The 18,849-nt window shown below is 42.0% G+C and overlaps 1 protein-coding gene across 2 annotated transcripts in view; it reads right to left on the reverse strand.

The window, feature by feature from the left end:
• The window catches only part of NCAPG2 (non-SMC condensin II complex subunit G2), an 83,924-nt gene that overhangs the window by 59,574 nt on the left and 5,501 nt on the right, over window positions 1–18,849 (reverse strand). For both annotated transcript variants that reach the window (XM_053553553.1, XM_053553552.1), the window contains 7 exons: window positions 13,951–14,139; window positions 12,377–12,491; window positions 10,281–10,435; window positions 7,832–7,966; window positions 6,541–6,635; window positions 4,522–4,591; window positions 2,036–2,122 (listed from right to left, as the gene is read on the reverse strand). In XM_053553553.1, the coding sequence (XP_053409528.1) occupies window positions 2,036–2,122; window positions 4,522–4,591; window positions 6,541–6,635; window positions 7,832–7,966; window positions 10,281–10,435; window positions 12,377–12,491; window positions 13,951–14,139 (846 nt within the window). The remainder of the gene's footprint in view (window positions 1–2,035; window positions 2,123–4,521; window positions 4,592–6,540; window positions 6,636–7,831; window positions 7,967–10,280; window positions 10,436–12,376; window positions 12,492–13,950; window positions 14,140–18,849) is intronic.

The raw sequence follows: 18,849 nt of genomic DNA on the forward strand, positions 1-18,849 counted from the left end.
TGTTAAAAACAATTACTTCAATTCCAGTAATACATTTCACAATATTTTTCTTTTGAATTATTGTGTTTTTCATACACTTACCAAGTAGTTATACCTATGCTTATATAATGATATCTTTATTACTAAGACTACCATGGCAAAAAATTCTATATGAAAAAAGTCATTAGTTATTTGGCACCGAGAATGAAGCAACTATGTCAAACTTTTTGTGTGGACAAAATGCTGCAATTCTTAGTTACTAAATAGAATTTGAAAAACCAAATCCTATATATGAAATCATATATGTGAAATAAATAACACACTGACTACAACTAAAAGCCACACTGAGGCTCAGCACCCACAGCTCAGTGAGTAGGGTGCCAGCCACATAACATCGAGGCTGGCAGGTTCGAAACCAGCCGGGGCCAGCTAAATAACAATTGCAACAAAAAATAGTTGGTTGTGGTGGTCACCTATTGTCCCAGTTACTTGGGAGGCAGAAGCAAAAGAATTGCTTAAGCCCAAGAGTTTGAGGTTGCTGTGAGCTACACCATGGCACTCTACCCAGGGCGACATAGTGAGACTGTCTCAATAAATAAATAGGCTTGTCACCTATTGCTCAGGGGCTAGGGTGCTGGCCACATACTCTGCAGCTGGCGGGTCTGAACCTGGCCCGGGCCTACCAAACAACGGCAAGTACAACAACAACAAAAATAGCCGGTCATTGTGGTGGGCACCTATAGTCCCAGCTACCTGGGAGGCTGAGGCAAGATAATCACTTAAGCCCAAGAATTTGAGGTTGCTGTGACCTGTGATGCCATGGCACTCTGCTGAGGGTGACATAATTAGACTCTGTCTCTAAATAAATAAATAAATAAAATAAAAGCCACACTGGGATGGGGTAAGGGGAGGAGGGGGATTCACTTAATGTATGTATTTATTTTAATCATATGAAATTATAATTTTTAAACTCTCTGGACAACTCAGTGATCTAGATAAATCTCTGGGTTCTTTATCCTTGGGTAACAAACCAAAGCCTCAATAACGTAAAGAAATGTTTTCTCATCCATTCAAAATTAAGATAATTAGTACATTTATATTCTACAAACAGTAGTAATCTCGGGTGGTGCCTGTGGCTCAAGGAGTAGGGCGCCAGTCCCATATGCTGGAGGTGGCGGGTTCAAACCCAGCCCTGGCCAAAAAAAAAAAAAACCACAAACAGTAGTAATCTCACTACACAAAAAGCAAAGAAAAAGGCAGTCTTTATTTACTTTGCTTCATGACACATGGTTGCTAAAACTAACAGCAAGCAAATGAGCCTGCCTGTGGATTAGAACTCTGATCAACTGAGTCTGCTCAACTTAACCAGACACTCAGACCACATTTTCCAATTCCTCTTGCCAGGATCACCATGAGCGATCAAACCTCTATAAGTGTAATAACGACATTGGTGACAGAGCCTTCTGTAGTCAGACCACTTATTAAATAAAAGGATGAAATTCTTATCTAAATTCTGAGTGCCTTTTACAAATAATCAAGATAAACTATCAACATTTTTATTCCATTTGGTTTTCAGAACACCAAAATGTAGATTTAATGTATAAAAGTGATTAATAAAAATAATGTATAAAAGTGATTAATAAAAATAACTTCAAACATCCTCTAAGACAGCGGTTCTCAACCTGTGGGTCGCGACCCCTTTTTTAACAATGAAAATACATTGCGGCATTAGGAAGGTTGAGAACCACTGCTTTAAGATCTTTGAAAAAGTGACAGTAGCAGTTAGAAAGTGATAATTCTAGAAGTTCTTTGATCAACAAACTGGATCAAAGGTGGTTCAAATTAAGTTCAACTACGTTAACAACAATGTGCCTTTGCTTCCTCATAACTTTTGTGGCAGGAATAAAACTGTAGACATCATATCAAGATCCTAAGAAATCTTTCTTACTGAAAGCCTAATTTTTAAATTTAACCAAAACACTGATCTAAAAACAAAACAGATGAGACAGTATTTCAAACCAATCTGCTCACAATCAATGTGTAAATGCCAGCTCACCTCCCGCACTTTGCAGTGCACTGGAGACCTCCTTGGAAGGTGGATCCCGTGGAACATGAAGTCCTGGATGCACCCATTCTCGATCGCCTGAAAGGACAAGGGCAACGCAGATGCTGGGCACATGGGGCCTGCTGGGGAGCTGCCAGGTAGCAAAGCACTTGAGTAAAGGAAGGGATCTGACCTCTTCATCTCGTGTCTCATGAGGTAAAACCCAGATCCTGTCACCAGAGAATTCCTATTCCAAGTCCATACCTCTTGGAATTCCTTTAGTTTCCATAGACCAAGGAGAACGTTTAGCTTCTTCTATCTTATTTGATTGAATACCAAATCTGTGTCAAATGGCAAGGTAGCTCCCACCCACACTCGGGCCGCTCAAACCAAATCATGGAGACAGAAGCAGCAGGGGTGTACAGCCTCCTGAGTCACCCCAACCTCCACAGCCCTCCAGGACTGGCTCTTTTCTCACAGCCTCCCTCGAACCACAACGGAGCTCCCTCTGTGCTGGAGGCCAGGATTCCAGCCTAAAGTAAAACCTTCTGGGGCTGCCACTGAGAAGGGCTGGGCGGGCATGGGGGCCACCCAAGAGTACAGCAGCAGAGGAGTGGCCAAGCCAGCAACAACAGCATAAACCCTGGTGGAACAGGGTCTGTCACCCAAGACCCTGCACCCTTCACACACATGCACAGGACTTCCACAGTTTAGGGAAGGACCTGAGGAAACTGCCTTAATGTTAACTTCTAGTACCTCTGAAACTCTCCCTCATCTGAAGACTTGATAAACCTTGGTATCAGCATCTTTATAACACAGGACAGCCTACGTATTGTGTGGCTCAGGATGAAGCAGGAGATAGCCAGCTCTATCTGGGAAGTTATGGGACCAGGAAAGGTGAACCCAAACCTTTAGGACAACTGACTCACTTTCTTCAATATGTCAATGGCACAGGTTTTTAAAACAAAACAAAATGAATGAAAAGGAGAGGAGGAAGGATCTAAAATAAGATTTAAATGGCACAACATGTAAATGGCACATGGGCAACTTAGTGAATCCTGATTCAAAGAAACCATAAAAAAAATCTTGAGACAAAAAAGGAAAATTTAAATATGGTCTAATTATTTTGAAAAATATCAAGCACTTATTATTAATTTTTAGGTGTTACAGACATTGTACAGTCATGTTTTTTAAGAGCTGCATAATGAATTATGTAGAAATGAAATGTCATATCTGGAATTTGCCTTACATACTTACAGGGAGAAGGGAAGAGAATGAGAGTACCCATGACTAGTGCTAGTTCTGTATGCAGATAGTCAAACAGCTAAATTTTCAATTACAAACGACTATTTTTTAATCTACTGGAGAACAGGAAACAAATTATACTAAGGGCAAATATTCATGGTGCATTTTTAAAGCAAAAAATAATGCAGAACAAATTTCATGGTGTATTTTTAAAGCAAAAAATAATGCAGAACAATGTCTTAATGTTGCCCTTCTCTCCCTAAAAAATACACACTGAAAACTTAGAAGTCATCCACACAGGACTTTAATGGGTAATTTGTTGTTTCCAGAAGTCAAGGATGAACTGTGCGATGAAATCAGGCCTCCAGGGGGCAGGGCAGAGACAGGATGGAAGGAGCCTGACCCCAGGCAGCCACCAGCCAGCCCCACAGGTGCCTCCTCTACCAAAGCCTGGAAAAAGAGGCTTGCAAAAAGATGCCTTTCTGATTCAGAGTGAACAGTTTACTCTCAGAGAAAAAGAAAAACATTTGAGAACCTAGTATAAGAAAAACATAAGGGAAAACAGACAAAGACACTTTTTGGCACAAAAGGCCTTTGCATAACTGAGACTGCATATCACATAGCCCTCTCTTCATAATGCAAAGACTATGCAGTCAACAGAATGAGCTGTACACAAAGAGGACACCCTAAATTCTCAAAAGTAACATAATGGAACAGCAGTGACTGAGGCACCTAAGCAACAGTCCAGCAGAGACAGAATTCGAGCCACAAACGCACATACCCCAGTGGCTGCATTAAAACAAACAAAAGAAACCGGTAAATGGTTGATTGAATTCATGAATGCAAAACCCACAGATATGGAGGGCAACATTCTTTTATTTAGCCCAATATAATATATCCAGACCACTGTCATTTCAATTTGCAACCGATGTTTTTTAAAAATATTACTGAGATATTATATGTTTGAGCAACTGCTCAATTTGGACTGAAAACATTCCAAGAGTCCAATAACCACACATGCTGGACAGCACAGGCCTGCTACCTGGTACCCAAAAGCACTTGCCCACCCTCCCCTGGGCCAGTGTAGCTCTACAAACTGCCCTGAGCACTGAGGCACCTTTCTGCCACGCAAACTTCTGTATGTGGCTTTATTTTGACAGAGCACATAAACATTAAGTCTTAACCCTTCCTTGATTACTTATTTAGTAACTAGAATGCAATGAAAGTGTTAATATTTAATACAAAGAAAATACCTCCAGTATTCTCCCTGTAGCCTTTTTCCAAGCTCTGAAATAGATGTCTGCAATGTGTACCACCAAAGACCTATTAAAAAGAACAAAATATTGTCATGTAAGTTTAAGAATTATACTTTCAACATTTATCATCGTAGTTACTCTCTCACCCTAGCACTCTGCACTGGATCTGCAGAGATATGCGATTCACTTGTGGCAGAAAGTGGAATGAAGAGTTTGGGGAAAGAAGAAGAGACAAACTACTTCCACCTTCTCAGCCAAGGCTTACCCAGAACTCACTACTTCCTGCGAAACTATGAGAACATAAGCTCAAAACCAGAAAAAGTTAAATATAAATAAACTTGTGACTTAAGAGTCATTTTGAACTTTCCAAGCTATTAATTCCTCAGGTACAAAAAGCCCTAAAATACCAGAATTGACTTTAGAATCTATTAGTTCGACCCAAATATTCTGAAAATGAGGAATAGGAGAAGCAATCTAGTGTACAAGAGGAGCTTTGCAACCAGGAACCAAAGCCAAATCCCAACTCGGTGCTGACCCAGCTGTCTGGCAGGGGCTACATAGGCCCCTTCTGTCCCACACAACCCAGCCAGATTCACCTGCCAAGAGCACATCACACCCGCAACATTATCACAGGAACTACTATGTGAGTTAAGGTCAGTAGGGCTAAGATTTAACAGGCAAATAATTTTGACTATTTAAGGAACAACCACAAATTAAAATCTCCTTTGTATTTCAAAATATTACAGGGTACTGGGCAGCGCCTGTGGCCAGTGAGTAGGGCACTGGCCCCATATACCAAGGGTGGCAGGTTCGAACCTGGCCCCAGCCAAACTGCAACAAAAAAATAGACAGGTGTTGTGGTGGGTGCCTGTAGTCCCAGCTACTCAGGAAGCTGAGGCAAGAGAATCGCCTAAGCCCGAGAGAGGGAGGTTGCTGTGAGCTGTGACGCCAGAGCACTCTACCAAGGGCGACAAAGTAAGACTCTGTCCCTATGAAAAAATATATATATATATATATTACGGGGTACAAATGTTTTTGGTTACATGGACTGCTTCTGTGATGCCTCAGTCAGGGGTTCATCACCCTGTGTTCATGATACCCAATAAGATTTTCACATCCCCTTGGCTTGGCACCTCTGGCTCAAGCAGCTAAGGTGCCAGCCACATATACCTGAGCTGGCGGTTTCGAATCCAGCCTGAGCCCGCCAAAAAACAATGATGGCTGCAACAAAAAAAAAAAAAAAAAAATAGCTGGGTGTTGTGGCAGGCGCCTATAATCCCAGCTACTTGGGAGGCGGAGGCAGGAGAATCACTTGAACCCAGGAGTTGGGAGGTTGCTTTGAGCTGTGATGCTTTGAGCTGTGAGACTACTTAAGGCTATCTCAAAAAAAAAAAAAAAAAAAAAAATATTTTCACATCCCCTCCTCCCCACTACCTCTGCCTAATTTCCACTGAGTTTTACTTATTTCCACTAAGTTTTACTTTAAAAATCTTAATTTCAATGGTCATTATTGAAAACGAAATGACTTTCTATAGAAGAAAAAAATTATTCAGTGATTCAATGATACAAAATAAGTATGATAGAGTTTTAAGCTTCCAATACATTAATATAACTTTTAAAAGCCATGTCAGTCTGGGTGCAGTGTTTTGCACCTGTAATTACAGCTCTTTGGGAGGCCGAAGCTAGAGGATTGCTTGAGGTCTGGAGTTTAAGACTAGACTGGGCAACACAGTAAGATTCTGTCTCTACCAAAAAAAGTAGAAAAAATTAGCTGGGGTTCATGGTGCACCCTTATAGTCCCAGCTAGTCAGGAGGCTGAAGTGGGAGGATCACTGGAGCCCAGGAGTTCAAGGTTGCAGTGAAATATGAATGCATCACTGCACTCTAGCCAGGTAACAAGAGCAAGACCTTGTCTCAAAAAAAAAAAAAAAAAGGAAAAAAAGAAAGTTAAATCAAACGGAATCTTTCAAAATCATACTAATACAGCAAAAAATTTTAATTACCCTTAATACTTACTTTTGTAATCCCTCTAGCTGGTTTTTAATGGTCCCATGGATCATTTTAATAAAGTTTATATTCCAATTAAAGAGAGAACTAAGAAATCTTCTGCCCTGGAAATAAAAGAAAACCAAAATTGCAACCAAATAAAAGTTTCCAATAACAGTTCTTTAAATATTGAGTGAAGTTAAAAATTAGCTATTGGTAAGAAGGAGGCACGTATAAATTATACTATGGAGCAAAAGCACTGAGGCTGAGGCTGGAAGAGCCCTGAATGGCAGAGCATTGGCCTCAGGGCCTCAGAAGCCTCTAGAGGTGGAGCAGCAGCAATTAGGACACTTACCACAGGGCTGTAAAATTTCATTCTGGCTCTGCCACCAACTGCCATGCAACCTCAAACCTACAATACTTTAAGTCTAGAATTTATGGGTAATAATAGAATTAAATAAGCAACACTTCATCTCCTCGTTTACAAACAGGCAAGTGAGTAAGGACTCCCAAGCTGAATTCCAGGAGTTCAGTCTTGGGAGATGCACTCCAAGGCCACAGGCAACCCAAGGCAGAGACATGTGGAAGGCATCGTGGCCTCTGAAGCCTGGGCTTACAGTTGGCACTCCATAATCAACTACAGGGGGACCCTAGCACAGTGGGAGGTGCTCAAGCCTCATTAATAAAAGAAGATTAAATTAACATTTTTATGTAAAATAATATAGTCAAAAATATTATCATTTATTATGCTAGGCATATAAGAGATACCAAAATTACTGATCAGCTATTTTACACACTTTTTAAAGCATACTTCAATCAGACAGACTCCATCTCAAGTGCTCAGGAGCACCTGTGGGGGTGTCTCCAGGACGGGCAGTGCAGCTACAGGCCAAAGCTTCCCTTGGGACTCACTGGAGGATGAGCAGGAAGGAGAAACAGAGAACACAGTGTAGTCCAAGGATGGTTCTGAGCACATGCCAATTAAAGTGGAAGTAGGGCAGAGGGCCAGATCTCGTCCATAGGGAAGTGTTTCCCCAAACTTATTTTTAATCGTTCTTAATTTAAAATGCAACCGCAGCTCTCCCAGGATTCACACAGCCACCTGTTACCATCCCATTTAATGACAAAATAAGTAAGGACTTGTAAAATGTTTGCTTTAGTACTGCCATGAAATAAAAATGATGTGCGACAAATATATAGTAACTCTTAGTAGCTGAGCTGAATCTCCAAGAACATACTGAGCACATCACAAAGAGCAACATGAACTTAGAATGTATTTAAAAAGCAGCTCACAAACAGACCAAAACAGGAACCTCTGTACCTCTTCTTTCTTGATATGACTAATATTCATGAAGCACTCAAGCAGCATGTCTTTAATTTCTCTACTTTCCTCCAAATCATAATCAAAGCAATACAAAGCTTGATGAACATGCCAAAGCCGACAAATGTCTGCACCCTACAAATAATGCACAAAACACGTTATGTTTAGAGTTTTTATGAACCGTAAAGTCATATTTCTTTTCTTTTCTTTTTTGAGACAGAGTCTCACTATATTGCCCTCAGTAGACTGCCATGGCGTCACAGCTCACAACAACCTCAAACTCTCGGGCTTAAGTGATTCTCTTGCCTCAGCCTCCCAAGGAACTGGGACTCAGGTGCCCATGCACAACACCCGGCTATTTTTTGGTTGTAGTTGTCATTGTTTAGCAGGCCTGGGCTAGACTCAAACCTGCCAGCCTCAGTGTATGTGGCCAGTGCCCTACTCACTTAGCTATAGGCACTGTCCAGTCATATTTCAAATTAAGTATATTTTATATCATAATGATATTTCTAGTTGATTCATCAAAGACTAGGAAATAATGACAAATGAAAACATATTTTAAAATGTGTAAATGCCAGGTGGCACCTGTGACTCAGTGGGTAGGGTGCCAGCCCCATATACTGAGGGTGGAGGGTTTGAACCCGGCCCCTGCCAAATTGCAATGAATAATAGCCAGCTGTTGTGGCGGGCACCTATAGTCCCAGCTACTCGGGAGGCTGAGGCAAGAAAATCGCCTAAGCCCAAGAGTGGGAGGTTACTGTGAGCTATGACGCCAAGGCACTCTATCAAGAGTAACAAAGTGAAACTCTGTCTAAAAATAAATAAATAAAAATTTGCAAATGCCACTTGCAGTTTTTTAAAAAACATAGGCCAAAGCAGTCAGAAACCCAGCACTGTGCACAAAATACTTTTTGTCTGTACCGTCCATGCAGCAGACCTGAACCACATCTGCTACTGAGCTACTGAAATGTTAGTAGTGCCATAAAATAAACAAATTTCACCATTGTTAACTTTAAATTTAAAAAGCCTTATGAGGCTAGCAGCTACTGTGCTTCAGCACAGCTTTAGAGCATTAGGAAGACATGAAAAATAAAGGCTTGACAAGGCAGTGTCATCCACACTCCCAGCTACTTGGAGGATAAGGTAGGAAGATCACTGGAGCCTAAGAGTTTGAGTCCAGCCTGAGCAACACAGCAAGATCCCAACTCTAAATAGATCAATCAAAGTCTTGATTTAATAGCTAAACAATACTGGCAGGGAAAATGGATTTTAAAAACACAAATCAATGGCATAAAGGTAAGTCTGAATACAAAAAAGCGTTTCTCAATTACGCCCTCGACCAGCACAGAAAATCAGATACTAGCTGAGGGGCACCCAAGCAAGTCCTACCCACCACAAAGTGCCTGCTCTGTGGACTCAGACAGGGGCCCTAACTAGGGACGAGCTTTCCAGAGCACTGCTGGGAGTGGCCTTCCAGCTCACCCACTGACTTGCTAAGCCTCTGTCACAAAAGACAGCTGGAGGGGGGTGGGGGGGCAGGGGAGGGATGATGAAAAGAAATATTCTTGACATCCCTAAAACAAAAACAACCACCTTGGGACTTTTGTTTTCATCTGCAAAACTATCTAAGATAAACCTAAGTATCTGATGTCTTGGTTAGGAGGCAGAAGTGTTATTTTTCTACATTTCTGAACTGTATGTGACAAGGGGTAAAGTATTAGAAACAGCCCAAGTTACCAACTGACCTCCAGACATGCTTGGCCTCAGCCTAACTTCCTTAGACTGGTGCTACATAGCAGGGTGTTGTGGCAGGCACCTGTAGTCCCAGCCAGCTACTTGGGAGGCTGAGGCAAGAGACTCGCTTAAGCCCAAGAGTTTGAGGTTGCTGTGAGTCGTGATGCCAGTGAGGGTGACATAGTGAGACTCTGTCTCAAAAAACAACAACAAAAAAAGAATGGTGCTACTGTGTAAAATAATCCCAGTGACAGCCCAGTCACCTTGTAACAGCCACATTCACCCCACCCCATCAGGAGCTCAGCGCATTTTTGATACCAGAAAGAGCCCCAATTTAGTGAAGAATGGTAACACAGCCTTTTAAAAACCACATTTTTAACTAGACGGAGGGGCCCTGGGTACCAGACACCAGCTCAGAAATTAGGAAGATTCAGCCCTTCCCACTGTGCTGCTTCCCTGTCCTGCCTAGAACTTAGACCAGTTGGGTTAGTGGCCCCCTTTTGAGTGTGAAGACACAGTGGGAGGACAGAAGCCACACACTGAGGAAGGTGAGGAGAAGGCCTGGCATTCGAATGAATGCAGAGCCACCACACCCACCCAGGACCTCTGAATGCCCTGGCTTTTAGGATTCTCCTTAGCTAGGGAAGGGCCATGTGAGTCAGGCCCCTCACAGCCACACACAGCCCTTCTTCAGCACAGTCGGGAGCAGACATACAGTCTTGGTCTTAAGACTCCGCCTTAGTAACATGATAAATGCTGTCTTCCCCATGTCTTCCTTGGCAGGCAGGCCTTTCTCCCACCACGTAACACACAAATCCTGGATGGAATGTTGTAGTTTTCGTTCAGATTCAGGTAATGCATATAAAATACCTAAAACAGAGCACAGCAATTCCTAATTAGTAAAGCAAATTCTTTTTAATTCAGATTCAATAGTTTAGAGTATTATGACTTGAATATTACTATAAAGCTTTGCTAAGCAAAAATATTAGTTTATGTTTAACTAGCCAAAGATTTATATATATTATTTACTAGGTCTACTGAGTGTTTTTGTAACAATTGTCAAACAATTTATTAATTAACAAGGGACCCAAAAGAACAGAGAACTTTAGAACTAGAAGCCTCTAAGAGATGATACTGCCCAAACCCCAGTTTAGAAAGGCAGATCTAGATAGGTGGTTAATTAAAGTTCAACAACACCCAGATAACCCTAGTAACACCAGAACCATTCATGTTTACTGACAGCTAATCCATTGTAAACATCCATCCCCCAATGTGCTGGCCTCAAATTTTGCCACAGAGAAAAAAAAATAGTAAAAGCAACTATCATAATGAATACAAAAATTGCAGCACTTTTATTAACAGAAAAACTCAATAATCAGATTAGTAATGCTAATACTGTGCTTATATAATCTATAGACATCTCAGTGCCATTATACTAATAAAAAAATTCCTGAATTAACTGAGAAGTTAGTAGCAACTATGCTGTTAGTACTAATCATTTTACCAGTTATTTAGAGACTGTACAAATAAACTGCTAGTAAAATTCACAAAGCATTTGACAGCTATTTTTACATTGATTAGGGTTGACTTTTAGTAAGATGTTATATTTCAAGAACTCAGAACAAAACATCATGCTACTGAACATATATATGTTTAAGTAATTCTAAGAATGAAAAGTTTGATGAGAGCATCTGTCACATGAAACTAATTAAAACCATACAGTGTGGGATGAGGATACTTAAGAGATTTTTCATAAAAATCATTACATAAAATAAGTTTTACCTTTTTTATGTTTAGTATAAGATAATTTTATATAAATATTTTACAATCAGATCTTCTATTTCAGACTCACTCATTCACTTTTTAAATAAGTACAGTTCTACAGTTTATTTAAAATGGTACAGGTAGGGCGGCGCCTGTGGCTCAGTGAGTAGGGCGCCAGCCCCATATGCCGAGGGTGGCGGGTTCAAACCCAGCCCCGGCCAAACTGCAACAAAAAAAAAAATAGCCGGGCGTTGTGGCGGGCACCTGTAGTCTCAGCTGCTCTGGAGGCTGAGGCAAGAGAATCGCGTAAGCCCAGGAGTTAGAGGTTGCTGTGAGCCGTGTGAGAGAGCCACGGCACTCTACCTGAGGGCGGTACAGTGAGACTCTGTCTCTACAAAAAAAAAATAAATAAAAATAAAATGCTACAAGTAGCATGATTTAAATTTCAGTATAGTAAAACTCCCATAGGAGTCAACAATTACTCCTCAGATCATGCTCATAACACATTTAAAGAAAAAATGCAGTGCCACAAATTCTTGTTGAAATCAACATGAGCTGGCAGCAGTAATCACACAATCAGATATTTTCCTTTTAAACATGCTTTTAACAATTGGTCCTGTAAGTCAAAGACTTTTCTGAAAAACCTGCAACCATCAGCAGTCGGCTGCTGGGTACTACACATCTCAACATTTGAAATATTCAAACAGAGCTTAAAATTAAGTAATTATTCAGGATAGCCCTTTTCTACCTTTTTTTTTTTCTTTTTTTAGAAACAGGGTCTCATTATGTTGCCCAGGCTCATCTCAAACTCCTGGCCTCAAGTGATCCTCCTGCCGTGGCTTCCCAGAGTGCTGGGATTCCAGGTGTGAGTCACTGTGCCTGGCCAGTGTGGTCCTTTTCTAGCTGAAATAAATGAACTTGATGATACAGCTATGGCTTTACATCCCTCTGCTTTCAAATTCAACAATGCTCACAAAGACAAGCAACCTTCTTCCACAAAGTCACTTCAACATCCTACTTTAAATAAGCCACTTACAGTCAACTTACCATTTAATATAACTACACATTCCAGTAAAGCCTCATAGTTTTCACTTTCATTTATCACAGACACAGAAGCAAGAATCACAGATGTAATTCCATGAATTATTTCTATGTTTTTTCTCTATAAATAAAAAACATTACAAGTGAATTAAAATCATCAATTTAAAATCAATTTATAAAAGAAATTTAAGTTAAAAAATTTGCAAAAATTTAAGTTACAAAAATTACAAAATTTCAGCTCAGCGCTGTGGCTCAAGCTGCTAGGGCGTCAGCACATATACCTGAGCTGGCCGGTTCGAATCCAGCCCAGGCCCGCCAAACAACAATGACGGCTACAACCAAAAAATAGCCAGGCGTTGTGGCGGGCACCTGTAGTCCCAGCTACTTGGGAGGCTAAGGCAGGAGAATTGCCTGAGCCCAGGATTTGGAGGTTGCTGTGAGCTGTGATGTCACAGCACTCTACCTAGGGCGACAGCTTGAGGCTTTGTCTCAAAAAAAAAATTCAAAATTTCAAGCCACACATCTAGTTTACCCTAAAAGTGAATTAATGTTAAACATGGGCAGCGCCTGTGGCTCAGTCGGTAAGGCACCGGCCCCATATACTGAGGGTGGCGGGTTCAAACCCGGCCCTGGCCAAACTGCAACCAAAAAATAGCCGGGTGTTGTGGCAGGCACCTGTAGTCCCAGCTGCTCGGGAGGCTGAGGCAAGAGAATCACTTAAGCCCAGGAGTTGGAGGTTGCTGTGAGCTGTGTGAGGCCATGGCACTCTACCAAGGGCCATAAAGTGAGACTCTGTCTCTACAAAAAATAAAAAAAAATAAAAAATAAAATAAAGTTAAACATAATACAAGTCAATTGTCCTAAAACAATGGCAATATTTGGTACCATGATAGAGTAATAACTGTAGGGTTGAAACATGGACAAAACCACAACAAACAGATTTTAGTATCTAAAATTCTTGACTTTAAAATTCTTCTTAACTGGGCGGTGCCTGTGGCTCAGTGAGCAGGGCGCTGGCCCCATATACCAAGGGTGGCAGGTTCAAACCCAGCCCCCGCCAAACTGCAACAAAAAAAAAATAGCCGGGTGTTGTGGCAGGCGCCTGTAGTCCCAGCTACTCGGGAGGCTGAGGCAGGAGAATCGCCTAAGCCCAGGAGTTGGAGGTTGCTGTGAGCTGTGTGACGCCACGGCACTCTACTAAGGGCAATAAAGTGAAACTCTGTCTCTACAAAAAAAAAAAAATTCTTCTTAACTTGGCTCTGTGCCTGTGGCTCAAGCAGCTAAGGCGCCAGCCACGTACACCTGAGCTGGCAGGTTCAAATCCAGCCTGGGCCCGGCAAACAATGACGGCTACAACCAAAAAATAGCCAGGCATTATGGCAGGCGCCTGTAGTCCCAGCTACTTGGGAGGCAGAGGAAGAAGAATCGCTTGAGCCCAGGAGTTGGAGGTTGCTGTGAGCTGTGATGCCATGGCACTCTACCCAGGGCGACAGCTTGAGGCCCTGTCTCAAAATAAATAAATAAATAATAAAAAAATGTTTATTAACTTAAATTTTTTCACTTTTGAAAACAAATGCTACCATTTTTGAGCCATCCTCTGTCTCCATAGCATCTTCCTCCTGGATGTGAGATGCCGGCCATTCATCCATGCGGCTTGCTAACAGCACATCTGTCAGCAAAATCTTCAGCCTTTGCCATAATTCTTCTTTCTGTTTCCTTGATAACTCCTCTAGCAATTCATTTAGGCTGAAGGGGTCAGAGGGATCTTTCTGTAAAATAAACAGCAAATGTCATATTTCTTTTTTTTCACATTTCAAATACCAAAATGACTGTATCCTTTTCACAATGGATTGGAAAAAGCATTAACTCATTACAAATCAAGAGTTTGATTAGTTTTCAAAATCTACTCCTAAAAGATAAAAGTACAGAGATTATATATCAGAAAGTACCACCTCTTCTTCCCTGGTTTCCTAATCTTTAGAGTTTAAAATTTCATCCAATTAGCAAAACCCTCCCTAAAAGCAACCCAAACATGCACCATCTCCAGACCTATAATTAGGTCACAATGGTGTCACAATGGTGCGCTGGAGTTCAGCAACAACACTGACATGGCCACACCGACTGACTCCACCCTTAGTCTGGAGTCCAGCCCCACATGGACTTTCTGTTCTCCTGTCAGCAGAGAGAGAGTTCTGGATCTTTCCAGCAATCCTCTCAATACACTTCCCCTGGCTCTGAACAAATAAGCTCAGCTACTCTCTGACAGAATCAGAGGCCATTATCAAAAGAGCACAGAATCCAATTGAAGGGACTTCTGGTACCTTAAGCCAGGACAATCTAGCACCAAAACAGCAACAGTGATGGATCATAACCTGCTGAACAAGAGTCACAAAGGCCAAGATGGGTGTCACCCATGGTCCCAGCCACTCGGAGGCAGAGGTAGGAGTAAGCTCGTGTCCCCAAAATAAAAATCAACGAGGTCATACTGATCATACAAATCATTAATAGCATTTGCATCTGTAGAATGCCAATGAATAAATACAGAAGCAATATGGAGTTAAAAAGTCACAATTTTATAACCTCTGTAGAAACAAAAACATCAATGGAGCCGTGCGCTGTGGCAGGCACCTGTAGTCCCAGCTACTCAGGAGGCTGAGGCAAGAGAATCACCTAAGCCCAAGAGTTGGACGTTGCTGTGAGTTGTGTGATGCCATGGCACTCTACTGAGGGCGATAGTCGGCCTGGGTGAATATTTATGAGGAGGACTCCCCCCCAGGCAACTGAAGCAGTATCAAAAATACACTACTGGGACCTGATCAAACTAAAAAGCTTCTGTACAGCCAAGAACATAGGAAGTAAAGCAAGCAGACAGCCCTCAGAATGGGAGAAAATATTTGCAGGTTATACCTCCGATAAAGGTCTAATAACCAGAATCCACAGAGAACTCAAACGTATTAGCAAGAAAAGAACACGTGACCCCATCTCAGGGTGGGCAAAGGACTTGAAGAGAAACTACTCTAAAGAAGACAGACGCACGATCTACAAACACATGAAAAAAAGCTCATCATCCTTATCCATCAGAGAAATGCAAATCAAAACTACTTTGAGATATCACCTAACCCCAGTAAGAGTAGCCCACATAACAAAATCCCAAAACCAGAGATGTTGGCATGGATGTGGAGAAAAGGGCACACTTCTACACTGCTGGTGGGAATGCACACTAATACATTCCTTCTGGAAGGATGTTTGGAGAATACTTAGAGACCTAAAAATAGAACTGCCATTCGATCCTATAATTCTTTTACTAAGTTTATACCCAGAAGACCAAAAATCACAATATAACAAAGACATCTGTACCAGAATGTTTATTGCAGCCCAATTCATAATTGCTAAGTCATGGAAGAAGCCCAAGTGCCCATTCACCCACGAATGGACTAGCAAATTGTGGTACATGTATACCAATGGAATATTATGCAGCCTTAAAGAAAGATGGAGACTTTACCTCTTTCATGTTTATATGGATGGAGCTGGAACATATTCTTCTTAGCAAAGTATCTCAGGAATGGAAGAAAAAGTATCCAATGTACTCAGCTCTATTATGAAGCTAAATTATAGCTTTCACATGAAGGCTATAACCCAACTATAGCACAAGACTATGGGGAAAGGGCCAAGGAAGGGGAAGGGGGGGGGAGGTTATGGTGGAGGGAGGGTAATGGATGGGGCCACACCTACACATCTTAGAATGGATACAGGTGAAACTTACTAAATGCAGAATATAAATGCCTACATACAGTAACTAAGAAAATGCCATGAAGGCTACGTTGAACAGTTTGATGAGAATATTTCAGATTGTATATGAAACCAGCACATTGTACCCCTTGATCACACTAATGTACACAGCTATGATTTAACAATAAAAATAAATTTAAAAAAAAGATTTAAACTTAAGACATGAAACTATAAAAATACTTGAAGAAAGTGAAGGGTGAAAAAAAAAAATCACTTCTACAGGAGTGTAGAAGCCTGGGCGGAACAGATCACTCAGTGCCAACTTCCGCAGTGATGACTGGTCACTACAAAGAGGAAAGGAGCAGCTCCCAAAGGACAAATGTGATAGACACACACCCACACTGGGATGGCCACACCTCCCACCTGGAAGCAGCACACCCAGGGGACCTAATGCAGTTACACAGCTCCTGTCAACATGTATGCTCTGAGTCTGCTCAGATCACCAAGCACAAAAACTGAAGGATATGCACAGGGACCTGCCTGAACTCTTCAAACTGTCAGTGTCACGACAGACACAGAAAGGCAGAGAAACTCTTCTACTGGATTAAAGACAACTAATGAGACGTGCCTGCTAAATGCAATGAGTTTCTGATCCTGCCCTGAGTCCCTAATCAGGAAAAAATGCTACTGAAAAGGACATTACAGGGACAAATGAAGAAATGTGACTATGTACCTGTCATGTTAAATTTCCTGATTTTGAGGATTTTAAAGCGGCCATGTAACACATCGTCGTTTTAGAAAAATACACACTCAAATATTCAGGGGTAGAGGCACAAAAATACTTAAATACCAAGAATGATAAAGAAAATGTGGCAAGTGGTAACAGCTCGTAAATCCAAGTTAGGTACTCAGGACTCCTTTATACACTGCCTGCAATTTTCCTTTAACTTCACAATTTCTTCATTAGGAAGGAGGAAACACATACTGAACAGGAATCCCTCACATATGGCCACAACTGAGCTCTTCCTCCCCACTCCGAAAGGGAAACAGTCAGCCTGCCCAGGGCCCTCCCACACCCCCTCCTGTGTCTTCTCTAGTCCCCACCTCTAGCCTCTGATGAAATTAGATCTGGCTTCACAGACCCACTGACTGCTCTTGCCAAGGTCTACGATGCCCAGTGGCCTCTTCTTGGCCCTCACTAGGTGACCCCTTAGCACCCCACATTGATGATAGCCCCTTCCCAGCACATGGGCACCCGGTAGGATGCAGCCCTCCTGGGCCTACAGGGCCTGCCTGGCCACTCCTCCCAGGCCTGCCCTGCCTGCCCCAGGCTCTGGCCCCTCCCATTACTTTTGTCTGGAATCCTCTTCCTCCAAACCACCACATGGCCCATTCAGATCTCTGGTCAAAAGACACACCACATAAAGATAGACCACATATACCTGCTGGTCCCATAAGATTACACTGGAGCTGAGAAGCTCCTACTGCCCAGTGATGCTATAATCCACTACTTACATGCTTATAGTTATGCTGGTGTAAACAACCTACTTTGCTGATTTTCCACCATTACCGCAGAGTGTGCTCCCACTTGTAAAGGAAACTTCAGCTGTGAAGTACACTCAGCTGTGAAGTACAGCTGAAGTTTCCTTTACAAGTGGGAGCACACTCTAGACACCTCCTGTACCTCAGGCAGTACAGGAGGTGTCCAGAGGAGGCGCTCCCATCACAGGGGAAGATGCCCCATGCCAGCTGCTGCCCTGCAAACCTTCCAGTGGGACAAGGTATGAAGGCAAAGATGGTGATCTTGGTGATCCTGACCCTGTGTGGGCCTCAGGTACTATGTACCTTAGTTTGTAAAAAAAAAAAAAAAAAAATTTTAAAAATTAAAAAACTTGGGTGGCACCTGGGGCTCAAGGAGTAGGGCACCAGCCCCATATACTGGAGGTGGTGGGTTCAAACCCAGCCCCAGCCAAAAAAAAAAAAAAAAACTAAAAAACTAAAAATTTTAAAAATAGAAAAAAACTTGCAAAATAAAGGTATAAAAAGGTATATTCTGTAAAGGTGTGCAATCTGGGCCAGGTGCAGTGGCTCACGCCTATAATCCTAGCACTCAGGGAGGCCAAGGCGGATGGATAGCTTGAGCTCATGAGTTCGACACCAGCCTGAGCAAAAGCAAGACCCCGTCTCTACGAAGAACAGAAAAACCGAGGCAAGAGGATCTCTTGAGCCAAAGATTTGGAGGTTGCTGAGAGTTATGAAGCCATGGCACTTTACCCAGGGCGATAATTGAGACTCTCAAAAAAAAAAAAAAAAGCTACTCGGGAGGCTGAGGCAGGAGAATCACTTGAGCCCAGGAGTTTGAAGTCACTGTGAGCAATGACATCACAATGCTTTACCCAGGAGACAGAGTGAGAGTCTGTCTTTAAAAAAATAAATAAATAAATAAAATACACACAGAAGAAACTTAAAACGTTTATCAAATAAAAGTTATAATGGGGTGGCACCTGTGGTTGAAAGTGGTAAGGCGCTGGCCCCATATGCTGGAGGTAGCGGGTTCAAACCCAGCCCCGGCCAAAAACTGCAAAAAAAAAAAAATTATAATAAGCTAAGGTTAATTTATTACTGAAGAAAAATATTTTATACTAATTCAGTGTAACCGAGGGACACTGTGTAACATTTGCAGTAATCCACTGGAGTGCCCGTGGCCTTCACATCACTCCCCACCAGCTGGCTGACTCAGCAGAGCAGCT

This window comes from Nycticebus coucang, chromosome 11 (genome assembly GCF_027406575.1).
Source record: "Nycticebus coucang isolate mNycCou1 chromosome 11, mNycCou1.pri, whole genome shotgun sequence".
NCBI lineage: Eukaryota > Metazoa > Chordata > Mammalia > Primates > Lorisidae > Nycticebus > Nycticebus coucang.